The 27,741-nt window shown below is 41.4% G+C and overlaps 1 protein-coding gene across 1 annotated transcript; it reads right to left on the bottom strand.

Moving 5' to 3' along the window:
• Positions 1-1,309: 1,309 nt before the first annotated feature.
• LOC126298145 (uncharacterized) lies at positions 1,310-24,714 on the bottom strand. Its single transcript, XM_049989460.1, has 3 exons — positions 24,641-24,714; positions 12,454-12,547; positions 1,310-1,538 (listed from the first exon to the last, which is right to left on the bottom strand). Exons 1-3 carry the CDS (start codon positions 24,681-24,683, stop codon positions 1,310-1,312), a joined length of 366 nt encoding a protein of 121 aa, XP_049845417.1. The 5' UTR covers positions 24,684-24,714.
• Positions 24,715-27,741: the final 3,027 nt, after the last annotated feature.

Here is a 27,741-nt window from a genome sequence, read left to right as displayed (position 1 = left end):
TTGTCATACACTCCTGTATTCTGCCACTACTATCCCTGAACATTGTGTTTGCCTATAACTATCTCTATATCTACTATCGTAAAACCGGCACAGTATTCCTGTAGTTGCTCATCAGTAACTAAGGTTTGAAGATAACTGCTAATAAATACTGGAGGTGTACGAGTGAACGGTTCACACTGATCGACGAAGGCTGAAATCCTACCTTTTCTTGCTAATTATTAAGGTTTGCATAAAGAACAAAATTTTCGTGGTGTTGTCTATTATCAATAATTATTTTACTAAACTCTCCATTTCATAGTTTACTCTTTATCATTATATTTTGTTAATGTTTGATATGTTCCTAATAATTTTACATTCCTAAATGTGTCCAGTGCAATGAAAATAAAATCATTTTCAGTGGGATAGGTTCCGCAGCTGCAATAAAGTTTTTGAAAGATGTCTTGATGCCTTCTGTTTCCATTCTCTTTATTTCATGTACGATTATACAATTTCGGCCTAAGGCCATTCTCAGGTATTTTATAGCTAATTTTTTTTTGTAGTAAATTATGTCATGTATGGGGTTGCTCTGGGTGTTCCAGGAGCAACGACACCCACGACATAATTTATTACTAAAAACATCCCCAAAATACTTTAAAATGGCCCAAGGCCTAAACTGTACAATCGTAGATAAAATAAACAGAATGGGAGCTGAAAGCATCAAGAAATCTCTCAACAAAATAGAACATGCAAAACGAAAACATGATTGATAAAGGGGATGTGTTATTATCAAGGAAAACACCGAGGGAGTGATTATACCTTTTGAGCAAACTGAGATTAATAAGGTACAAAGTAAAATACATTTTCTCTCTCTTTCTCCATACAGTTATTATTTAAAATCAACAAATACGTACATTATGAGTGTATTTGTGCTTATAAAAACAGAGCAAATGTGTGAAACCTAAGTAAAAGTGGCTTCCTGCAATTGTTATGAAGTTTTAGAGCAACCAAACTGACTGCAGAATCGTCAACTGGAATTAATCATCAGTGTATTTAATGAATTAATATTTATTCCTGTCGATAACTGCCAATCTCATTTTCCCAACTGTGTACACTCTGTCAAAGTAGAGTGTGGTGTGTGTTTATACATACTCAGTACCATGTATTTCACGCAAAAGATGAGAGACTGCCGGGATTTATGGTTCAGTATCAGTATCTGCACCATAACACTTAACCTTTAAATAAAAATGAAGTACGTTATTGATATGGCCGCAACATATACAAAAGCAGTTCCTAGGAAAAAGGAACCAATTACTATGTATGTATGTACATGCTAATATTTTGTACCATCAGTTTCAACAGACGGAGAGGTAATCTTCGAAGGTTTCTGAGTAGTAATCTGGAGAACTTCAACCTCTTCAGATGTAGAACCAGTTAACTTGCATCCTGGTGGTGGCAGGGAACAGGCACTCTTCTGCAAAACATCTGAACCATTGACAGGTTCACTGTACTTTGCTTCCAGTGCGTTTCTTGCAGTGGTTTCATCTGACGTGGGTACATCTCTGAATGATAAGCAGATAATTAAATTAATATTTGCCATTAATGTGACAGTGAGTATGCATCTTATTTATAGTATACAGATAGATAGGATTATGATTAAACTTCCACTACTTGTGTCAGTGTGAACAGAAAACCATTTACTGTGTGGTTACCAAACTTTATAGGAATTATGTTCAGACTGCGCTCTGGAGCATTTGTGTTGTTAGTAGTGTTAGTGACACGTCTTGCCGTTTGGCGTCTTTACCGATGCGGCAGTGTAAGTTTGAAACACAAGCATCAGTGTGTGTTACAGTTGCAGACAGTGAACATGGGTGTGGACAAGCTGACCAGGGCTTTACTCGTAAGGTTGATTTATCAAAACAACAGTAACAGTGCTGCTGCTCTTCACAACTGGCGAAGTATTGAAGGAAAACCGGGGAGTCCTCTCTCCGCACCGGGATTGAAGAACATGATTACGAAGTTGGAACTGTGTGGCGTTTCCAGAATTGTTCTTGGCAGAGGTCGACAGTCAATTGCGAAACAAACTGTTAAAGGTGTTCCTGCTGCCATGACTGAGAATGTAGTGCGCAATGGGCGATATACAAGCAGTGCACGAGCGCTGTTCTGAGAGTTGCTCATTATATGTACCACCGTTCGAAAAGTGCTACGAAAAGTTATGAAATGATATCTGTAGTGCTGTTCTATGCTGTCGTGGATGCAGATTGTCATAACACTGAGCACCGTTTGTAGCATGAAACTTTTTCATAGTAAGCAATTTACAAATGTTATCACATCATGTGAAAATTAAAATGTGTTGTTCTCAGTGGCTTACTCCTTATTTCTCTTCGGCGTGTCCTGACAAATGTTTCCTCGAAGTTTCAATCTCCTACGATCACTTGTTTGTCCCAGCGAACATCACAGGTAGCTAAAGATTCGTTAAAGCCACCTCGTATATGTAACTGCTTTCCAGTCATTGCAGTCACTACTTAGTGGAAAGTGGACGATGATCTACATTTCAGTTACTACTTCTCGGTCTGAATAAATCTACCTGACCGATATGTTACCAAAAGAAGGCCGCCAAAGCAGAGGCAATATTGAGCCCGTGAGTTCGTAATGCATGCCACTGTCGTAAGGAATTAAATAAATAATATTTTAGGAACTAATTTAAGCTTTTGTTGTTGTTATAAGTATTATATGAGTGTCATTACGTAAGTGTAAGTGTTATTGGCATTCCAAATAAGCAAAAACTGTGTGAAAAGTACATTTTCTTCTTGCGCCTAGTTTTCTAATATTAGGTCTGATTTTACACACAAGAAACTTATGAAAATAGTAATATAAATTCATATTTTATTACATTTATTGCACCTCATCCAGGTAACAGAAAGCTTACACCATTGTGTAAGGGATTTACCAAAGATGATCAAGTACTGATAGTTGGGAAACTTGGATTTAATGTGGTTAAAAGCGGAAAATTCATAATAGAGGTCACCGAGACAAAATCGAAGCAGCTGCTGAACACAGTAATACGGCTTTTGTGGAAGTTTTGTAGTACACGGTCCAGTCCCATGTTATCTCTAATCTTACGTGAGTAAACATGGTGCTGACGATGCTCCTTTAAACGAATATCGATTATCATATTGGTGCTGTTCCAGTAGTTGCTGTAGGAAGATGTGAGACACCAGACTTACGTCAATATCAGCTATAATACAGAGAGTAATAATCTAAATTTAATAGATAGATGCTGAAACTTCCTGGCACATTAAAACTGTGTGCCCGACCGAGACTCGAACTCGGGACCTTTACCTTTCGCTGGCAAGTGCTCTACTATCTGAGCTACCAAAGCACGACTCACGACCGGTACTCACAGCTTTACTTCCGACAGTATCTCGTCTACTACCTTCCAAACTTTACAGAAACTCTCCTGCCAAACCTGCAGGACTAGCACTCCTGAAAGAAAGGATATTGCGGGGACATGGCTTAGCCACAGCCTGGCGGAAGTTCCCAGAATGAGATTTTCACCTTGCCCGCGAAAGGCAAAGGTCCCGAGTTCGAGTCTCGGTCGGGCACACGGTTTTAATCTGCCAGGAAGATTCATATCAACGCACACTCCGCTGCAGAGTGAAAATCTCATTCTAGATAGACACTGTTAGTTAATATTATAAAAATAAAGTGAACGGTAAAATCAATCTGCGTCATCAGAATACAAGGGGATAAAAAATAGATAAAATGATTTGTTACTGTGTATGGATGGTCTTATTAGTTGGAAAGAAATTGTTGTTATTCGCCTGAAAACTATATAATGACAAGGACAGAAAATTTTTACGTAAGTAATTATAAATTAGCTGCACACTTATGTAGATACAGTATCGGTAGGGAAAGAGCTGTCACATTAATAAAACCGAAATCTAGCTAATAAGTTTAGAAATAAATGAATTACGTATAGATCAGTGTACAGGAATATGTTCTTGTGAGTTAAGGTTGGGAAATAATGTATTTGTGTTCGTCTGCGTAACTGCGAAAAATCGATAAAACTTTTTGGTGGCTCATTGTGATGTTTGTCACACAGAATGACGGTACCATTGATTTGTTGTGATTTTATGGTCGATTTCTCTAGGGAATCTGACACGGAAAGTGATCTAGTGGTGCTTACAGCCACTTGCAAATTAGTCATAAAATTCCCAGCTCGACTTGCTGAAGATAATAATACCCTTACATATAATGTATTCATTCAGCACGTGGAATTTTAGTGTTAAGCGGATTACCACATCACGATGTAGCAGTGAATCTCAATACATAACATATCTCCATATGCAATTGTTGTTGTTGTGGTCTTCAGTTCCTGAGACTGGTTTGATGCAGCTCTCCATGCTACTCTATCCTGTGCCAACTTCTTTATCTCCCAGTACCTACTGCAACCTACATCCTTCTGAATCTGCTTGGTGTATTCATCTCTTGGTCTCCTTCGACGATTTTTACCCTCCACGCTGCCCTCCAATACTAAATTGGTGATCCCTTGATGCCTCCGAACATGTCCTAACAACCGATCCCTTCTTCTACTCAAGTTGTGCCACAAGCTTCTCTTCTCCCCAATCCTATTCAACACCTCCTCATTAGTTATGTGATCTACCCATCTAATCTTCAGCATTCTTCTGTAGCACCACATTTCGAAACTTTCTATTCTCTTCTTGTCTAAACTATTTATCGTCCATGTTTCACTTCCAGACATGGCTACACTCCATACAAATACTTTCAGAAACGACTTCCTGATACTTAAATCTCTACTCGATGTTAACAAATTTCTCTTCTTCAGAAACGCTTTCCTTGCCATTGCCAGTCTACATTTTGTATCCTCTCTACTTCGACCATCATCAGTTATTTTGCTTCCCAAATAGCAAAACTCCTTTACTACTTTAAGGGTCTCATTTCCTAATCCAATACCCTCAACATCACCCGACTTAATTCGGCTACATTCCATTATCGTCGTTTTGCTTTTGTTGATGTTCATCTTATATCCTCCTTTTAAGACACTATTCATTTCGTTCAATTGCTCTTCCAAGTCCTTTGCTATATCTGACAGAACTGCAATGTCATCGACGAACCACAAAGTTTCTATTTCTTCTCCACGGATTTTAATACCTAATCCGAATTTTTCTGTTGTTTCCTTCACTGCTTGCTCAATATATACACTCCTGGAAATGGAAAAAAGAACACATTGACACCGGTGTGTCAGACCCACCATACTTGCTCCGGACACTGCGAGAGGGCTGTACAAGCAATGATCACACGCACGGCACAGCGGACACACCAGGAACCGCGGTGTTGGCCGTCGAATGGCGCTAGCAGCGCAGCATTTGTGCACCGCCACCGTCAGTGTCAGCCAGTTTGCCGTGGCATACGGAGCTCCATCGCAGCCTTTAACACTGGTAGCATGCCGCGATAGCATGGACGTGAACCGTATATGCAGTTGACGGACTTTGAGCGAGGGCGTATAGTGGGCATGCGGGAGGCCGGGTGGACGTACCACCGAATTGCTCAACACGTGGGGCGTGAGGTCTCCACAGTACATCGATGTTGTCGCCAGTGGTCGGTGGAAGGCGCACGTGCCCGTCGACCTGGGACCGGACCGCAGCGACGCACGGATGCACGCCAAGACCGTAGGACCCTACGCAGTGCCGTAGGGGACCGCACCGCCACTTCCCAGCAAATTAGGGACACTGTTGCTCCTGGGGTATCTCCGAGGACCATTCGCAACCGTCTCCATGAAGCTGGGCTACGGTCCGGCACACCGTTAGGCCGTCTTCCGCTCACGCCCCAACATCGTGCAGCCCGCCTCTAGTGGTGTCGCGACAGGCGTGAATGGAGGGACGAATGGAGACGTGTCGTCTTCAGCGATGAGAGTCGCTTCTGCCTTGGTGCCAATGATGGTCGTATTCGTGTTTGGCGCCCTGCAGGTGAGCGCCACAATCAGGACTGCATACGACCGAGGCACACAGGGCCAACACCCGGCATCATGGTGTGGGGAGCGATCTCCTACACTGGCCGTACACCTCTGGTGATCGTCGATGGGACACTGAATAGTGCACGGTAAATCCAAACCGTCATCGAACCCATCGTTCTACCATTTCTAGACCGGCAAGGGAACTTGCTGTTCCAACAGGACAATGCACGTCCGCATGTATCCCGTGCCACTTACCGTGCTCTAGAAGGTGTAAGTCAACTACCCTGGCCGATCTCCGGATCTGTCCCCCATTGAGCATGTTTGGGACTGGATGAAGCGTCGTCTCACGCGGTCTGCACGTCCAGCACGAACGCTGGTCCAACTGAGGCGCCAGGTGGAAATGGCATGGCAAGCCGTTCCACAGGACTACATCCAGCATCTCTACGATCGTCTCCATGGGAGAATAGCAGCCTGCATTGCTGCGAAAGGTGGATATACACTGTACTAGTGCCGACATTGTGCATGCTCTGTTGCCTGTGTCTACATGACTGTGGTTCTGTCAGTGTGATCATGTGATGTATCTGACCCCAGGAATGTGTCAATAAAGTTTCCCCTTCCTGGGACAATGAATTCACGGTGTTCTTATTTCAATTTCCAGGAGTGTAGATTGAATAACACCGGGGAGAGGCTACAACACTGTCTCACTCCCTTCTCAACCACTACTTCTCTTTCATGCCCCTCAACTCTTATAACTGCCTTTTGGTTTCTATACATATTGTAAATAGCCTTTCGCTCCCAATATTTTACCCCTGCCACCTTCAGAATTTGAAAGAGAGTATTCCAGTCAACATTGTCAAAAGCATTCTCTGACTTTACAAAGGCTAGAAACGTAGGTTTGCTTTTCCTTAGTCTAGCTTCTAAGATAAGCCGTAGGTTCAGTATTGCCTCACGTTTTCCAATATTTCTACGGAATCCAAACAGATATTCTATAAGTTTTTCCATTCGTCTGTAAAAAATTCGTGTTAGTATTCTGCAGCTGTGACTTATTAAACTGATAGTTCGGTAATTTTCACATCTGTCAACACCTGCGTTATTTGGGATTGTAATTATTATATTCTTCTTGAAGTCTGAGGGTATTTCGCTTGTCTCATACATCTTGCTCACCAGATGGTAGAGTTTTGTCAGGACTGGCTCTCCCAAGGCCATCAGTAGTTCTAATGGAATGTTGTCTACTCCCGGGGCCTAGTTTCGTCTCAGATCTTTCAGTGCTCTGTCAAATTCTTCACGCAGTGTCGTATCTCCCATTTCATCTTCATCTACATCCTCTTCCATTTCGATAATATTGTCCTCAAATACATCGCCCTTGTATAGACCCTCTATATACTCCTTCCACATTTCTGCTTTCCCTTCTTTGCTTAGAACTGGGTTTCCATCTGAGCTCTTGATATTCATACAAGTGGCTCTTTTCTCCAAACGTCTCTTTAATTTTCCTGTACGCAGTATCTATCTTACGCCTAGTGAGATAAGCCTCTACATCCTTACATTAATCCTCTAGCTATCCCTGCTTAGCCATTTTGCACTTCCTGTCGATCTCATTTTTAAGACGTTTGTATTCGTTTTAGCCTGCTTCATTTACTGCATTTTTATATTTTTCTCCTTTCATCAATTAAATAAAATATTTCTTCTGTTACCAAAGGATTTCTACTAGCCCTCGTCTTTTTACCTACTTCATCCTCGGCTGCTTTCACTACTTCATCCCTCAAAGCTACCCATTGTTCTTCTACTGTATTTCTTTCCCCCATTCCTGCCATTTGTCCCCTTACGCTCTCCCTGAAACCCTGTTCAACCTCTGGTTCTTTCAGTTTATCCAGATCCCATCTCCTTAAATTCCCACCTTTTTGCACTTTCTTCAGATTTCATCTACAGTTCATAACCAATAGATTGTGGTCAGAGTCCACATCTGCCCCTGGAAATGTCTTACAATTTAAAACCTGGTTCTTAAATCTCTGTCTTACCATTATATAATCTATCTCAAATCTGCCAGAATCTCCAGGCTTCCAACCTTCTTTTACGATTCTTGAACCAAGTGTTAGCTATGATTAAGTTGTCCTCTGTGCACAATTCTACCTGGCGGCTTCCTCTTCATTTCCTACCCCCAATCCATATTCTCCTACAGCGTTTCCTTCTCTCCCTTTTCCTACTACCGAATTCCAGTCCCCCAAGACTATTAAATTTTCGTCTCCCTTCACTGTATGAATAATTTCTTTTATTTCATCATACATTTCTTCAATTTCTCCGTCATCTGCAGAGCTAGTTGGCATATAGACATGTACTATTGTAGTAGACGTGGGCTTCGTGTCTATCTTGGCCACAATTATGCGTTCACTGTGCTGTTTGTAGTAGCTTACCCGCAATCCTATTTTTTATTAATTATTAAACCAACTCCTGCATTACCCCTATTTGACTTTGTATTTATAACCCTGTATTCCCCTGACCAAAAGTCTTGTTCCACCCGCCACCGAACTTCACTAATTCCCACGATATATAACTTCAACCTATCCATTTCCCTTTTAAATTTTCTAACCTACCTGCCCGATTAAGGGATCTGACATTCCACGCGCCGATCCGTAAAACGCAAGTTTTCTTTCTGCTGATAATGACGTCCTCCTGAGTATTCCCCGCCCGTCGACCCGAATGCGGGACTATTTTACCTCCGGAATATTTTACCCAAGAGGACGTCATCATCATTAACCATACAGTAAAGCTGCATGCCCACAGCATGGCCGTTTTGGTTAGTGTTACAAGGCCGGATCAGTCAATCATCCAGACTGTAGCCCTTGCAACTACTGAAAAGGCTGCTGCCCCTCTTCAGGAACCAAGCGTTTGTCTGGCCTCTCAACAGATACCCCTCCGTTGTGGTTTTACCTACGGTACAGCTATCTGTATCGCTGAGGCACGCAAGCCTCCCCACCAACGGCAAGGTCCATGGTTCATGAGGGGGGGGGGGGGGCATATGCAATTAAGGAACAGGATAATTTATTACAAAACAAGTGAATATTTTAAAGGAAGTAAAATATATTACCTGGAGTGATGTTTGCAATGAACCTAATGCTAGATTTCAATAGGAAATATTTCTTAATAAATCTGTATCCAATTCTGAGTGTAGTTTTCGTGAAAAGATAGTTAAATGCAATATTCGAAAGTCATTACAGAAACCTCAGAGTACTACAGGCATCATAGTACGTTGCAAATAAAAAAAATAGGAAGAACTGATAATGTTCCTAAAAGAAACTGTTTCTATAAGCAGTTCTGTTATATTTTGAGAGAAGTTGTATTACAATGGTAGAGCATGTGTCGGCTGTGTGATATTGAATGAAGAAATAATAAAATCAGATCTGTATGGAACATTGTTAAAAGAGACATGGAAGAAAACCATGGCACATGATATCGTTTTTCTTAAAAGACAGTTCCTGTGTAGCAGAAATTTTTGATCATTACTTTTGAATAATTCGCGGAAACAGTTCAAAAAAGAAAGCAAATACAAATTAAGGGAACGATACAGAAGGTATTAAGTGAAATTACAAGTGCTGCTAATCTCTCCTCTGTAATATGGAATATTATTACGATCCTAAAAGAGTCAGGTCTCAAATTATAATTGTCATTCCGCATCAGTTGTAGCATATTTCAGAAGAAATGGAAATTGATGCCAGACTGGGACTACAACCAGTAATCCCCGCTTGTCGCCAGCATTTTCCTTAGCTACTTCGGCTAACGCGTGCACGAGCGGTGTCTTAAATCCGTGCTCGAGGTCTCGTCTGGCAGAAATTTTTATTCCTTCTGAAATATTCTGCAGCTGATACAGAACAATAATCACAGTTTTCGATTTCATTATTTATGGAATACAGCTGTTGTTCGTCAACGCAGTGTTTCAGACTTCGCTACAACATATATCTGAAAATTAAAGTTTCCTGTTGGGTAGTTAAGGTCACCTACAAAACAATAAGAGTTTGTGGGCTCGTAACATGTACTATTTTCCATGGAATGCGTAATTAATTCAAAAAGTTTTCCAATATGTGTTTAATTATGTCGCTGTTAGGCCTCTCTGTGCGAAGAGTGACTCCACAAATGTCAATAAACATCCAACGTGGATCCTCCTTATATCATACTCCACAATTCTGTTGAAGGTAACGTTCTCTTTTTGCTGACATCCCTTTAAGCAGCTGTGAATATTACCTACAAGCTAATTCTATTTTCATTTACTTATGTAACTTATCAACAGTCCACATAAATTTGGGAGTTACAGAGACATTCGTAACTACAACACTAGAAGAACAATGCTGATCTGCCCTATCTGCACAGTCTATAACTTCGGCGCTGGTAGGGGTGAAATGCAGAGCTATAAAACTCCTTGTTGGTACTTTAATGGAAATATGATGTTTCGTAGACAGAAAATGTCAATAATTAGTAATTTATGCTTAAAATACCTGTAAACACCAGCAAGTAATCAAATAAATTTTTTTCTACTTGCTCAGTTGACACGTTCCACATGATAAAGTTTATCGTGAATGTGACTTAATGAGTCTGTGATAATGTATTCTAAATATCTGTGAAGAGCTCCAATTCATTTATTTTCTGTTTAGAACTGCGGAAAGCTATTTATAAAATTTCTAGAACCAACTTTAAGTAGTTAATTTAGAAATATATTACAGGATCCTATGAATGACTCCAATATTTGTCGTAAAGACAAGAATATAGCAATTACCCAACGTAAAGAACCGTTTAAGTAATCATGATTCCCATACATGAATAGAATGAGAGGAAGTCTTAATAACTGATACAGTGGTACATACCAACTGCCACGCACTTCACAATGGTTTGCAGAGTAATGATGTCCAAGAAATATTGCGACAGACTTCGACGGGTAGGAGATGCTGTTTCGAGGAACAAATCGACGACAGGAACCCGTATCCGGAAACGTCGTTCCACGGCGCTACAGGGCATCGAAGTTACATGCACCGGAACCGGCTACTAGGCCTACCGTTCGGCAGCAGACACCATGTACACTGACGGACTGTAGGCGGAACATCTCGCAATGGTTTTTGACTGTCACGATGACCAGTATACAAGGCATAGCTAGCTGCTGCGTAGAAAGGCTTTATCTCCTACTGATAGAATGTTACGTTGTTCTGGTAGATAACTGTACTGTCTACATCGGGTTCCCCTACATGGCAGGCAGCACCGCATAACAGCCACGATATGAGGGAAACGAACCTATAGCCAAACAGGCGAAGACATCAGGTGAACACGCCGAAGATTCCAGTCGATTAATAGGAATCTTTCCTTGCAGAGGTCGCCACGACATATCCGGCCACGGATTCCTACGCCGGGGTTTCTATTGACTCCAGCTTACTCTATAGGCCCGGCCGGTCGAGGGCAGACCAGTCTTCGTCCGCTGCTAATGGCAACCGCTGTAGCAGAGTTTCCAAGAAGATATCACCGAAGCCGCTGTACTGCACCGCCGATCGAAGTACCAACCGAACGAGAGGACCCACATCTCCGGCTAGATCGACGGACTTCTGCATCTATTGTACAGCCAGCTACTGTATTGTAGAAGAAGTTACGTTCAATAAATTGTTGGAGAATACCACAATAACGTTTTGGGACACGGATCTCCATCGGTAGTATATTTTTCTCCTAGAACCCTCTAAAATCTCAAATTTGTTTCGGTATACTGTGCAGAAATAAAGTTCAGATGGAAATCAGTGTCCGAAACTGTCATCTACCAAGGCAGAAGACAATTGCATTCACAGAAGATAAAACTTGTCTTCGCAGTAGCTGGCTCCATCTTTTCCACAAGTTATAGTGACAATGAGCCGCGATAACTGAACGTCAAACAAAATTGCGAGACATTCCGACTATGGTCCGTCAGCGTACAAAGTCACGTTTGCTGGCGAAGGCTGGTCTAGTGGCAGGCGTCGACACCTTAACTTCGAGGCTCTGTAGCGTCGTAGAATGACTTTCCTGACACGAGTGCCCATCATTAATTTGTTCCTCAAACTATTCTCTACAACCATTCGAATTTGTCGCAACGTTTTTAGGACACCATGTATATGTAAATCAACATTGCGATTTTTTTGCGCAGGGCAAAATGTTTTGCGATACGATACTACAGATGGGTACCTAATTATTTGATAATTGCTGTACATGGTTAAGGAGTTATATGAGATCGAATATTGTCCTTAATCGTTGGACAAACTCGTTTACTTCCTACTACTAGCACAGGTTCTACCAAATCGCTAAAACAGACAAATGTGTTTTCGTTAACATGGGCTGTTGAAAGTGAATCATACCATTTAGGAACTCAAAAGAATAGCCCAGTACCCCGCCGGTACCCATGGCAAAATTCTCTCATATCACATATGACGGCACTTTGAATGCAGGGCTTGCTCGAACGTAATCAGAACTGCGCCAGCGATGAGTGCTACCATGAGGATACTCACAACGGAACTGCATCTGTGGACTCGCCGCCTGGGAAGTCATCAAAATATGGAGCAGTATCGTCAACGATAGGGAGCTGTTCTGCTCCTCGGAGTGCTGGAAACAATTAAAAGAATGGTCTTTAGCCATTTATAGCACTGATATAGCACTGCCATAGTACCATGCATTAATAGAGCTACATTTGTAAAAAGTAATTTGGCTTTACCTGATATTTCTCTCGATGTTATACTTACCTAGTGAAAATCAATTGTGTTACTTAAGTGGAAAGTCACTTAATGCCAAAGAAATCAACTATAACTCTATGCAGGTAACAGGTGTAGAACTTTGTAATATATTTTGTCATTCACCATTACTGCTGAACGGGTCTAGTGTTCATTGTATTATACGGACAAAGTAAAATCTGTAGTAGTGTTTCTTTGGCACGTTTTTACATCTAGTTAGTAAAGCGAACATCTCTCGTACTAATTTTATACCTATGACTCGTGTTAATGTGAGTATAATCTTCCCAAAGTTTCTACACGTATTTCAAACGTACTCCTACGGTGTCATGTCGTAAGTCATGAGAGACGTAAGTTATGTAGTACCCACTGTGTAGAACCGTGACTTTATATGGCATCATATTTACAGATGAGAAGAAGATCTTCCTAGAAATGTTAAATCTGCCATGAAGCACTGATCTAAAAGTTGTAACACTCATATCGATTAGAAGTATGTTTATATTATGTAACATTGTGTCTGTATTTATGATGTGTTTTTTTCTGTGTTAGTTAATGTCATTGATTCGTGGCAGGATATTTAAAGTCTGTCAGGTATGTATGGAAAAAAGCTAAATGATACTTAAAATAATTACATTTTATAATATATGTATATTTAAAAGAAAAACAATGTTATTGGAAAGTTGTTTATGCTTGGGGCACTTGTATTGTAAAATATAAAACATGTAGGGAAGTCCCTCCTCTACGGAAGTAGATTGGCGCTATGTAAAGGGTGGTTTTGGCGGTCGAACTGGGCGGCTTCTTGGTGTGAACGGTACGCAGTCAATGGCTAGCCATTGCTTGGTACACATCGACGGTGCCGAGGGAGGCAGTTGAATGCCTCTTCGCAAGGAACTTGGCCTCGGATATGAATTTGGTCGTTGCGTGCTCTTACACGTTAAATATCCGTCGCCAAGATGAAATTTTATAGAGCATTGACACATCAAGTGCCGTGAGTACAGTTAGAGGCCATGTCTTTTGCCACTACCAGTACGCCACAGCTCCACCAACTTCATACATAGAGGTTTGTATCAGAGCAGGGACCAGTTAATTTCTGTGACTGATTTTAATAATAATCCAAGTGCTATAAGCCTGTGTTTACAACCATATCTTCCACTCTGATCATGAACCTATGCAGGGTCTTCTCCAAAGTGTTTATAAAACCGAGTATCATCTTTCAAATGAACTAGTGATTTAGTCATGTTTGTCAAATGTACAAGTATCAGCAAAAGTTAGTTATAATTTTCCTACAGAGCTCTCAATTTATTGCAAGGTACTGGTTTGCAAAAATTCAGTGGCAGACTGTGTAAATGTTCAGTCTAAAATACCTGCTTCACTGATAATGAAAACAGTACTTATGTTAAATTTATTTGAGATGTAATTCGGCTGGATTATCGTCATGAACGATTGGTTTTGAAGTTAATTGAGCTTAGTGTTGAGTAATTTGACTTGAAAAGTAAAAAATTGAAAATATAAACTATTCAATGCGAGGCTGAGAGTTACTTTTGTTTAAATTATTCTTTGCTACTGAAGTAGTCTTAGAGCTTGACTAGTCACGCCATACTAGTTCATGGATCCTCATCATGTTCTTCACATATTCAAAGATAAATGGACTACTTTACTACAAAGGAAATCTGATATATTTCTGTAATTGGGAGTATAAGCAGTGTGACCGTGTTATAATTTATTTTAATTGTGGTGTTTATATGGCAGTTATGTCAGAAGCCCCTCTGGTCAATTTTAGTTCTGTACTTCTGGCACTAATATTTCAGTACTGATCAAGTAACAACAATAGAGTATAGCTCTTATTAGTGTGAGTTTGGTACGAGTTTGCTTTCTATAATTACTCGTATGTGCGTTATTGGTAACTACTGCTACCCACAACTCAGAGTGCCCTGTGTCCGTTTGTGTCCTGTGTTCTATTCAAACGAAATATCAATAAAATTAACTTCAATAACTGATAGTCAATTTTATTAAACTTATATTTTCAAATTAACGAGCCTAATTAGGCTGACGATTATGCGTTTTTCATTCACATATGTATTTTACTACTTTCATTAAACCCCAAACTTAGAACTTGTTTCGTTTTTCTGTTAACTGAAATATATTCAAAACCAGAGGTGTACGGCCAGTGTAGGAGATCGCTCCCCACACCATGATGCCGGGTGTTGGCCCTGTGTGCCTCGGTCGTATGCTGTCCTGATTGTGGCGCTCACCTGCACGGCGCCAAACACGCATACTACCATCATTGGCACCAAGGTAGAAGCGACTCTCATCGCTGAAGACGACACGTCTCCATTCGTCCCTCCATTCACGCCTGTTGCGACACCACTGGAGGCGGGCTGCACGATGTTGGGGCGTGGGCGGAAGACGGCCTAACGGTGTGCGCGACCGTAGCCCAGCTTCATGGAGACGGTTGCGAATGGTCCTCGCCGATACCCCAGGAGCAACAGTGTCCCTAATTTGCTGGGAAGTGGCGGTGCGATCCCCTACGGCACTGCGTAGGATCCTACGGTCTTGGCGTGCATCCGTGCGTCGCTGCGGTCCGGTCCCAGGTCGACGGGCACGTGCACCTTCCACCGACCACTGGCGACAACATCGATGTACTGTGGAGACCTCACGCCCCACGTGTTGAGCAATTCGGCGGTACGTCCACCCGGCCTCCCGCATACCCACTATACGCCCTCGCTCAAAGTCCGTCAACTGCACACACGGTTCACGTTCACGCTGTCGCGGCATGCTACCAGTGTTAAAGACTGTGATGGAGCTCCGTATGCCACGGCAAACTGGCTGACACTGACGGCGGCGGTGCACAAATGCTGCGCAGCTAGCGCCATTCGACGGCCAACACCGCGGTTCCTGGTGTGTCCGCTGTGCCGTGCGTGTGATCATTTCTTGTACAGCCCTCTCGCAGTGTCCAGAGCAAGTATGGTGGGTCTGACACACCGGTGTCAATGTGTTCTTTTTTCCATTTCCAGGAGTGTATTATTGATTTTAAAAACGTTTATTTGGGTACAACACAAAAAATGCGTGTTGTAATTACGAAAAATTCAGTACAGTAAGAATGTCGTAACAACTGAAATGATGTGCACAATATGATGAGAGTAGAGTGGGCTATGTATTTTCACACAATTTCTACTAATGGTTACTAGGTCACTGCTTGTGTCCTCCTGCTGAGACGTGGTGCATATACAGAAATGAGGATGCTAAAGGGAAACAGAAAGAGTTTAAAAAGGAATGCATTGTCCTTCTAGCAATAATAGAAACTGTAGACCCTTTACTTACGAAATCTGGTGCATACAGATCTTTTGTAAAAGTTTTTGAACGAAAAACGCAGTACCGATATATCAAGAGTAACAATCAATAATCTTCTCTGTATTTTTCCAACCAAGGTATGTGTTCCTTGGGATAAATGTACTAACAAATCTCAATGGGTACATTAAATTTTATTTGTATGTTTCTTATAACTTTCAGTGATCTCCCTTGAAATCCGTACGTACTGCGAACAACACTGATCTTATGAAAATGTAACGTTTCCTGCTATTCGTTCCTGCTGACCTTCTTTAAGATGGGAAATTTGTAAGATTGCTGTGGGTCAACATGCCTTCGTCATCTTGGTTGCTAAATAGTCTGACGATGTTGAAACGGAACTTGTTGTCCGGTTCCATATTTTTCTCAATAAATTCCAATACAGGGGAAATACTCTGCAGAAGTAAATCGGTGGGTAACAAGCAGTAAAGAATGGATCAATTATTTATTTATCCATTGATATTTTATGTCGTGTGTGCCACGTTTACTTTGCATCCTTTCCCTTGTGCGACCTTGGACTATATGAATGACATATTATGTGAAGTAGCAGAAAGCTTTCGTCAGAGGTCGTAGGATTGCATGAGTAGAGTGGTTCTGTGGTAGGCTAGTACCAACTCCCAAAACAGGAACAAGTTTCACAAAGATAATGTGCACGTCAGGTCAGACATGTCGCGAAAGCACTAGTGTTGGTTTTGTTAGGTTGGCGAACCGTCCCCTCCACAACCTTTTCAACGAATAACGGTTAGGCCAGGTGTCTGCAAATCCACTCGCTTCTGGGTAGCGACGCTGGACCGACGTGGAGATGCAGCTATCGATTTTCGTAATGTAAACAAAGGTATTAGAGTGTGTCAAACCTGCTTGTTAATATGGTCCAGATGTTGCAGTCAGCTGTGATTTTACCTCAAAACCCCCATAATGGAGTTTATTTTCATAATATAGTTAAATTTCACTAGAACTTTGCGTTGGTGCCGTGGTCAGGCTACGCACCATGGGCCTTAAGCTCACGGTCGTATTATTGCTGTGTATTTAACAGGCGTTCACTCATTTAATGTATTTGATTGTGGTCTTTCTCTGACAGTAATATTTTGGGCGATTTTTTATTTATTTGTTATATGTTTTCTTTGTGTACTTGCTTTCCCGCCACGTGGTCGATTGGAGCAACCGCCACATTGGTAAACTGCTGCTTCGGTCTGAAAACGTGTAGTAGTCGAGTGAATAATCATGTGGTAGTGGGCGAGTGTAAGACAGAGAAGGAATAATATTGTGTGTCCGTATTTTTTGCATTTCCGTTGGCTTCCGCTACTTGGCCACGTGTGTGGAATAGTATTGATGTGATATTTAATGTTTCTTGTGCCCCCCCCCCCCAAATAGTTATTTGATTCCCCTATAATGAAGCGCGTTAGGTAAAAAATACGGTTTAAACTCTTGTATCTAGGAAAGCTAAGATTTTAATGCCCATTGATGAAATAAAGAGTTGAAAAATGTTCCAGCCGTATGATAGTAAATGTTCTTCCTACCAGATAAGTAATGTGGTATTGTTTCTGAAAGCAAGATTAAAGTAAAATTGGCAGTCATAGTTACATGCACCTCTTGCTACCCATTCTTCAGCGTACGATTTAATGAAAATTGAAATATTTAGGCGAATACTTCTCTGCCCTGACCAAGTTCGCTTGTAGAGTGTTTGCTGAGCTTTTTCTACTTGACCTAAAATAATTGATTGTAATAAGTATGGGTTTAGGTATAATTGTGTGCCAGCATAAAATTACATTGAAGCCAGGTCCATGGTCCTCTCGCCCTTTCCATGTAATGTGGCGAAAGTGAATCATGTTAACTATATAGACCAGTTGTGATGATGTATTTTCCAACAGACACATGGCTAGTTACTGAAATGCCATCGCTATTGAATAAACATCAATTATTTCCTCCCTTCATCATACAGAGTAGATCAAAGTCAGTACCACAGTTTAAAGCTTTGTTATGAAAGGAAATAACGGCTCTATGCTCCCTATTAAGCCCTGCATAGGTGACTTCGGCAGTAGTTCTGAAAAAATTCTGTGTAATCCGTTGCGCTACAAATCATTAATACTCGGCAATAATTCACAGGGGCCTGTAACTTCGCTGACCACACGAATTTGTTTAACAATTACTACAGAGTGTAGCATTCAGGAACTGTTGGACATGACAAGCGACGGTAATCTTCTCACCAGGTAAAGTTACAACATTAACTATACCACCACCAGTAGGAAGTCTACGTATGAATAGAACATGGTGACAGCCAGAACGAAATTAGATTGATACAATTTAATGACTGAAAATAGTTTCACCAACTGTATTTTGTAGGCAAGAGGAATAGTTACACTGACCCCTAACGCCTGATCATCATATAGCTCATCAGTATCCTCAGTAATTTTTTTTTAAACACACCCTTAGTGACTTATGGGTTGAAAATGTCAGATATTTTTAGGATTGTTTGACGTTAAGGGCTACTGCATCTTAGGTGCCTTGAGAAAGTAGTAAAGTATGTGCAAGCACAAGATCGCATCTTCTTCCATCACTCCAATAGCATTCCATAACGCCACAAACATATCACTTAACTACACAAGACCAACACAGTCAAGCGTATGGCAAACTTTGATAATTGACACATTATAAAAAAATTAAGGGATAGGACTGAGCTACCTTCGCTAATCTTCTGTCCTCAGTGGGTACTTTTACATAACCCCAAGTAGCTAACATGCTCAATTATTGGACTGGTTGAGCTCTAAGACATGTTAGAGATGTGACGCTACAGAGCTCAACTACAGTATGTTAACATATGTGTCGTATTATTCATTATCTTCTCTGTTGTAGACGTGAACTATTACTTTGAAGAACACTCGCATAATATTATAAAACTCTGGCTACAATTTAGAAACAGCTTTATTTTTTATCTAACAGGTTGGTTTATATCTGTGTGCAGTCTCCTCTTTAAACCAACTTTAGTACTTAAAAATATGATGTTCCTAAGTGATGTGAATAGGGTTCTGTAGTCCGAAAATGTCACGAGAGAGTAAATCGAAGGTCGGGGCTACGGACTATGAGGAGAGAGAAGTATTAGACCCTCGTAAACTGTGAATGTAACGAGTAAATTTTGTCTTGTGCAGGTAAATGGACAGATGGAGTAAAAGATACATAAGAAAATTTGGTTATTACATAACGAGCGTGTGGAGCCCGTAGGTCGCTTATACTGAAACACTCAGCTAGTACCTCTGAAAAATGCTCAGAAGTATTTCGGCAGGACCTACAGGAAGCCCATATAATACCAGTTGGTAAACGTGTTTCCTGATGGAAGTGACCTTTGGGTATGAACTTCTTGAAATAAGCAAGTGATTAAGAGAATTGCTAATGACTAATTGCACACCACCAGTTCTTCCTTGGTTTCTTGTTATCTATGTCGGAACCGTCCAGTAACGAGTCAACACAGAAGCACATTTCCGTAGGCTGAATATTTGGCGATTACATCAGTGTCATATGAAACCTGGACTCGGGACGAAATAACATTACAAAAAGCTAAGGAACAACCACCAAGTGTGTGTGGGGGAACGGCAGTCCATTCATTGTGAAGACACGAAACCAGAGAACAGGGCTATACGGCACATCGAGGTCTGGAGCAAAGTCGACATTATAGCTCATACCAAAAGTATTCCATTGGGTTCAGGATGGGTTTCTTGACAAGCCAGTCTATTTCAGGAACATCATTGTCCACAAACAATACCCCTACAGCTGCTGCTTTATGACAGCTTACAGTGTCATGCTGCTAGAAACGGTTACTGTCGCAAATTGTTCCCCTGCATTACGTAACACAAAACGTTCTAACTGGTATTCAGTTGCATCTGCATTCAGAATTTTCTGAAGTCCAAAAAGAGGACAACAACCTTATCGTATAAAAAAGAGCACTACACAATCACACCACGTCGTTTTTACCTCACTGATGGCACTGTTCATGATGAATGGCAACGTCCTCCGGACATTAGCCAAACGCAAATCCTTGAGTCGGACTGCCACAGAGTATATCGTCAGTTATTACTTCTGATAATTCGTTTCAGTGATCCACTGTCCAACGGCATCGCACATAACACCACGTCAAGCATCGCTTAGCTCTGACTACAGATATGTGTGAAATGATAAATAAATCGAGACACAAAGCTGTCGATAGGCGTTGATGTACATCAACTGGGACAGTTGAAAGTGTGTGCCTCGACTGGAACTCGAACCAGGGGTCACCTGCTTACATGGCAGACGCTCTCTCCATCTGAGCCACCGAAGGCACAGAGGATAGTGAGACTGCAGGGATTTATCCCTTGCACGCTCCACGTGAGACCCACATTCCCAACTTAACGTCTACACACTACATTCGCAGTGACTCTGCCCATTACACTCATTACTCGAGGCAGACAATCTTACCGAGTCCCGTAAGAGTTCGGGCAAGGCGTGTGCATCCAGCACAAAAGAAGAAGGTTAATGGCCAGTTAGCATTCACTATATGAAGATGGTATCTGTTCTTTTGGGCATGTTTGAAAAAAAAATATACCATCTTCATTAATGAAGGCTAACCGGCCCTTAACCTTCTTCTTCTGTGGGGGATGCACGCGCCTTGACCGAACTCTTACGGGACTCTTTAAGATTGTCTGCCGCGAGTAATGAGTGTAATGGGAAGGGTCACTACGAGTATAGTATATGGACATTAAGTTGAGAATGTCGGTCTCACGGGGAGCGTGAAGGGAAAAAATCCCTGCAGTCGCACTGTCCTCTGTGCCTTCGGTGGCTCAGATGGATAGAGCGTCTGCCATGTATGTAGGAGATCCCGCCTTCGAGTTCCAGTTTAGGCACATATTTTCTAGTGTTTCCGTTGATGTATATCAACGCCTGCCGACAGCATAGGGTCTCGTTTTTTTCATCGTTTCATTCTAAGAGAGCTGCATGGTCACCGATCGTGTCTGTTCTTTCGGACTTGTCCGAAAGTTTAGGTCATCATACAGAAATGTATTTCTTGTGAGTGGTTCCTCGACCACTGTACACCATTCTTTTTAACTCTTTGCGCAAAATCATTGCGCTAAACCGACTGCTGACAGAACTTTCGAACTCACGAACTATTCGTTCTGCTGATTTCAAGCGATTCCTCCTAACCAATATCCACAAATCTCGACGGTAGCTATACATCGACATATACGATCTATCTCAGCTTGATTTAGGTGCGACTGTTTCTTCATGTTTCCACCTCAGTCACAGCATCAGCAGTAGACTTGGGTAGCTTTAGAACTGTTGAAATGTGACTGATGGATTTGTTACTCAGATAATATCCAACGACTAGTCCATTTTCAAAGTCACTAAGCTATCCGGAACGACTTATTCTACTGTTACTGCTTCTGTACTGAAAACACATTACTCATGTGTCCATTCGTACTGGCGGGTCAGCCTCTCGTGATAACTAGTGGTCAGTTCCGTATTACATGGAATTGCCTGTATAGTTTTTATCAGAAAGTAAATGATTAGAGGATGAGTCGTCAGAGCAATTGTACGTAAGTAGGATTAGCATACTGCAAATCTGTGATAGTATACTCAGTCTTCACGTAGAAGTAGTAGACGAGTGAGTGGAAAAAGAGGACCAGTTCTGACTGAAGTATAGTGACAGCCAACAGGATTACCGGCAATAGTGAATATTATCGTCAGATAAAGGAGTTCTCTTTTTATTGGGACTATTACTGGTAACAATGATCGTAATTTAGTCGAAATTTCACCATGTAAACATTTGTAGCACTTGTTTAGGTAGGGTATACAAGGGCATTAACAGCCTCAGACGTTGAATGATCACTGTGAAGCACACGAAGGTGCCGCGTAGCCATTGATGCGGCATTATCAGCACCCGACCGAGTTTAAAAATGGTCACTGTTGATCCCTCATTGGGCCGACATGCAACATCCAGGTTTGTTGGGTTTTCGGATGTGGCAGTGGCTAAATGTTGGACTGCATGGTAACGGGACGGCACGCATACTTTTCATGTTTGTGGTTGACGACGTCTGACCAGTACAAAGAAAGAAAGCCGCACTGCACGTCAAGCTCATCGAACCCCTTCACATCTGTGCCTACCTTCCGGGAGCAAGTAATATACTACCTGCATCATTCTCTTGCATACTGGACCATTACACGTAAACTAACTGCAACTGGACAACGGAGTTACTGTCTAATGTGTGAGCTGTTGTAAACACCACAACACATAAAGCTGCTTTTCAAATGTTCCCTTAGCCAGGAAGCATGAAGAGCTGATGAATGACTTCTCGCTGTAATCAGCGATGAATTATGTTGTGCTCTACCCAGGATGTCGATCTTGAATATGAAGGTGGCCGAAATCGTTCAGTGTTTTTGAGAGGCACAGAGGTGTTATTCCTGGCGTCATTGTGTGGGGGAGCCGTCAGGTACAGCTTTATGTCACGGATGGTAGAACTATAGTGACTAGACGAACTCTGACGGCGCAACGGTACGACACGTGGATCCTGCCTTCTAATGTGTTACCGCTTTTCAAATGTTCCCTTAGCCAGGAAGCATGAAGAGCTGATGAATGACTTCTCGCTGTAATCAGCGATGAATTATGTTGTGCTCTACCCAGGATGTCGATCTTGAATATGAAGGTGGCCGAAATCGTTCAGTGTTTTTGAGAGGCACAGAGGTGTTATTCCTGGCGTCATTGTGTGGGGGAGCCGTCAGGTACAGCTTTATGTCACGGCTGGTAGAACTATAGTGACTAGACGAACTCTGACGGCGCAACGGTACGACACGTGGATCCTGCCTTCTAATGTGTTACCGCTCATGAAACGGTATCGTGGTGCCATTTCTCAACACTGACCTACAGTTGCCACCTATCTCTATAAAACACTTTGCAAGATGAGGAGGTACTCCAGCAGCCAATAAGTTCCTTATGTCAGTCTGCGATGGAACATTTGGGGACCCACCTTAAAATGTCAACTCCATCTCAGAAACAATATCTACGATATCAAGTACCAGTTACAACAGTTGAGGGCCATCTTGCCTCAGGAGATGATGTAACTCGTCTCAGCCTAATTAGTGTACGCATCCAGACCAGAGACGTTGCAGCATCTTACCGATATGTGGCCTTATACTGCCAAGTTTTCTAAATTTGACTCGATTTTGGTATCGCTGAAGTAAAATACCCTCTCAACTCATTAAGATTAATTAGCTTTGCTCCTCCTCTTCTGTTCGGTTAACTTTTTTTTTGTCAGGCTGTGTGTTTACATTTCCTCCTACAGCTAGGCCCTGACTGTTCGCATGCGTGTCCTGCAACTACCTTATCGTAAATACAAGATAAATTCAAACGACTGCCAGCGAAAACGTACTGAGAAGTTGAAATCATATACCAGTCCCCTCATGCATTTTTCTGGTTCCCATGGTATCTGCATAATGTTTCAGACAAATACTAGGATAGTTTCTTTGAAAAGTCAACACAATGTTCCTTTCCGCAGCCCTGCCCAATCCGACTTTGTGCCCCACATAGTTATTTCGTTGTAGATTGGGAACTGTATTCTGAATTTACTATCCGGAAACAACCACATCGCAGAATGGTAAAGATATGTGCAACATGAATATATCGAATGTATGACAACAGTGACATGAAAACTGGACTATAGTGACACACCGTTGCTGAAGAGCTGTTGTCTCAAATTTAATATCAACAACTAAATAAGATGGCCAGTACATTAACCCAATAGGGATGGAAGAAAAGAAACATCTAGTAACACACAATGTAAACAGATTAAGAGGATACCTTGTAATGTCTTTCATTTATGAAGCCAGAAAGACAAGCGTACACAAAAAGACGGTTGGTACGTAAACTGTTGTTCTAGTTAAAGCATTCATGTACTTGGTTAGAAGTTACTATCGTTTCTTACACTATTAATCTAGTGAGAGACATTTTCCGGCGATTTGGTTGGCAATGACTTCAAATTCCTCATCATTTCCGGAAGCTACGAATAAGTTACATAATTTAACATACAATCGATGTCAAAGTTATATGTGTTAGACTACTACAGTAGATATTAATGTGGAAGGAAACCTGTTCGAGCGTCGCTAAGTGAAGAATCTCAGCCTTAGCCAAAGATAGACTGATCGAGGACCAGTACCCGTATCAGAATTCAAGCACTTTACAACATACATCATCAAACGGGAAAGTTCAAATATTCAAATGTGTGAGAAATCTTATAGGACTTAACTGCTACGGTCACCAGTCCCTAAGCTTACGCCGGCCGGAGTGGCCGTGCGGTTCTGGGCGCTACAGTCTGGAACCGAGCGACCACTACGGTCGCAGGTTCGAATCCTGCCTCGGGCATGGATGTATGTGATGTGCTTAGGTTAGTTAGGTTTAATTAGTTCTAAGTTCTAGGCGACTGATGACCTCAGAAGTTAAGTCGCATAGTGCTCAGTGCCATTTTAACCATTGGAACAGTAAGTTTACACACTAGTATCCTAAGGACAACACGCACACTGATGCCCGAGGGAGCACTCTAACCTCCACCGGGACCAGCGGCAAACAAACGGGAATAAAAAGTTAAAGTAGTAATGCTGTAAAGAGACTTACTGTTGACAAGGAGAAAGGCGACGATCCAATTGAAGGCTTTCATTTTAGCTGAGAACTCCTTCGCTGCGATGACGTACGCACTGCAGGGCAACTGACAACAGAATAAGCTTTACTCTCAGCACTCACTGCTGAATGGTCGGCAGCTGACTCACTGGCGATGTGTCACAACTCTGTAGTGAAGGGCAGTATTCCTCGTTCCAAAGTTTATCACGTACTTCCCCGCTACTGCGATCATGACTCACGAAGTGAAGTCCACAGAACTGTTCAAAAAATGGTTCAAATGGCTCTGAGCACTATGGGACTCAACTGCTGTGGTCATTAGTCCCCTAGAACTTAGAACTACTTAAACCTAACTAACCTAGGGACATCACACACATCCATGCCCGAGGCAGGATTCGAACCTGCGACCGTAGCAGTCGCACGGTTCCGGACTGCGCGCCTAGAACCGCGAGACCACCGCGGCCGGCACAGAACTGTTAATCAAGTACATAAGAACTCAGCTAAATTTATTTTAAGTTATAGTTATCTTTGAGTATACTGATTCAAAAATATTCAAAGTGTGTAGTTAAATTTTCCATTTCTGTTGGCCCCATTTTTTCCCACATTCAGTCAATAAATATTTACTTTAACACATATCTACGTTTACACGTATTGCATTCATGACAATAGGTATAAATTCTCAACACTTCTTAACAAGTCACTTCATTGTGATGCATACTGATTATAAAACCTTTCGAATTTCTTAAGCAATGATCGATTGACAGTTTGGCCACATAGTTCAGCAACATTGCCTTCAGGGAACCTAAGACGTAATAAATACTAACAAAAATAATCTAAACTCCGCCAGAACAGGTCATAAAGGCCCAACGGTACCAACGGACCGCCATGTCATCCTCATCCATAGCGGCCCCTTGATGCGGGCATGGAGGGCATGTGGTCAGCAAACCGCTCTCCTGGCCGTATGTCAGTTTACGAGACGGGATAATCCTGAAATTAATAGTGAATATTATTTACCATTCATCAGCAATATTACCATTTAGCAGTCTTAGGAAACAAAAGTCACAAATCTAACAAACAGTAATTTGTAGCGTTAAGGTTAAACCTTTGCAGAGCTTTTAGACTTCTTTATCGGTAGATGCATTTCCAGCCTAAAATAGTGTTGTAGAACAGTGAACTGTGCAAATGAATTGCAAACAAGAAACTTTTAATACAGTAACAATTTACTTCTGTAGTAAGGAAGATCGAGGACGGTGTTAAAACTGAAGGAGGAGATTTTCAAAACCAAACATACATCTTGTACTATACTACATCACTTAATTGCCTATAACGAGAAACTATGAGAATTACATAGATAGAAAGCTTCTTCCAAACTAGAAATAAAATAGGACAAACACTACCATACATAGCTAACACATAAAATAAATAGATGAGAACTCTTTCTACAAAATACAATGCATAAGATATGTATGGCAAGCATCAGACTAAAAGAAAAATGTCGTATGTGTAAACAGGTGGGAAATTTAAAAAAGGAAATGAGCTTTTGCCCTATTGGTGGCAATTAAAAGTAGATCAGTTGCCCTAAGTATAGAATCTAAGACGACGCACCAGTAGATACGGATGTAGACTGTAGCACCGAATACGTGCTGCGAACTCCATTACAAGAATTGAAATAGAGAGCGCAATCAGTGATCTCCCTCATCACCACACAGCACATTCGGCCTGGTTAAATGTTGTGAGAAATTTAACATCCAAGATAGCACTTCAGATTTCCAGTACTGGTTCGTTGTTTGAGAAGACCCTGCTGTCACCGGGTACATTATACAATATCAAAACCTTCCACAATATCTGAAGCTTGAGTTTGCAACAGGATAGAGTCACCCGCACTAACCCCCTCAACAGCGTACCGGATGGAAGGAATACATTGTTTTAGACACCGAAAGGTGGCTTCTTTGATGTATGACTTCGAAAAGGATTTTATGAAGTTATGAATAACGCGATTTCGGCAAATATACGGAAAAGGTCAGAGAACACTGTGGAATTCGCTTAGGCACCCATTGGAATGGTCATTACGGAGCAAGAGTCTATATCACCATGTCAAATTTTAAACTGACCACCATCTTCAGTAAAGAATTCGTCACTCTCAGATGGCAATAATTCCCATGGAGTACATGAAACCTGTTATGTAGTGTATATTTATTAGATCAACCGAAACTCCACATGTAGCAATATCATTACGAGTCTCCAAAACGTGCTTTTTTGTCCCAAAGTAACTTTATGGTCATTAAAGTCAAAGACGCATTTGGAGACAAATTACCCTGTACACAATTAATGTTCATGAGAAAGAAACTATATTGTATAAAGTCAATGAGACTTAGAATTCAGATGCAGGTTCCACTTTCAAAAAGTGAAGTAAATAAAGACAGAACGCTTATGGTGTTCGATCGTTCCATCAACAAGCTAGTCACTTCCAGCCAGAAATAACTTGCATTATGTAACTAAAACCGGAAACCTAGGAGGTAGGTCATTTTAGAAAATAAAACAAAGTTTAAAATACAGTGGTCCAATTGCTAATGACAAATTGTACAATGAATTCACTTATATCCGTACAGTGCCGCAGTCAGAAAGCGAAGAAAAAAATATTGTAATGTCGCTTTCTTACAGATATAGTAATTAAAACTTTGCAGAACGAAGATTAGTATCATATACAACAAACGTTAACTTTTCCAAAGAGTATGCCTTTTTATAGACCATTTGAAAGAAATAGTTCCTTACTATCCACTCGATTCAGCTGCCATAATTTTGAAATATTTTTCTTAAGTAACATACAGGGTGAGTCATCTACTGTTACCGCTGTATATATTTGGTAAACCACATCAAATACTGACGAACCGGTTCCACAGACCGAACGTGAGGAGAAGGGCGAGTGTAATTGTTTAATACAAATCATACAAAAATGCACGGAAGTATGTTTTTAACACAAACCTACGTTTTTTTAAATGGAACCACGTTAGTTTTCTGAGCACATCTGAAAATATAAACAAATATGTAATCAGTGCCGTTTGTTGTATTGTAAAATGTTAATTACATCGGGAGATATTGTA

Source organism: Schistocerca gregaria, chromosome X (assembly GCF_023897955.1).
Source record: "Schistocerca gregaria isolate iqSchGreg1 chromosome X, iqSchGreg1.2, whole genome shotgun sequence".
Lineage (NCBI taxonomy): Eukaryota > Metazoa > Arthropoda > Insecta > Orthoptera > Acrididae > Schistocerca > Schistocerca gregaria.
Note: the sequence above shows the minus strand (reverse complement) of the source record. Positions and strands in the feature narration are given on the sequence as shown.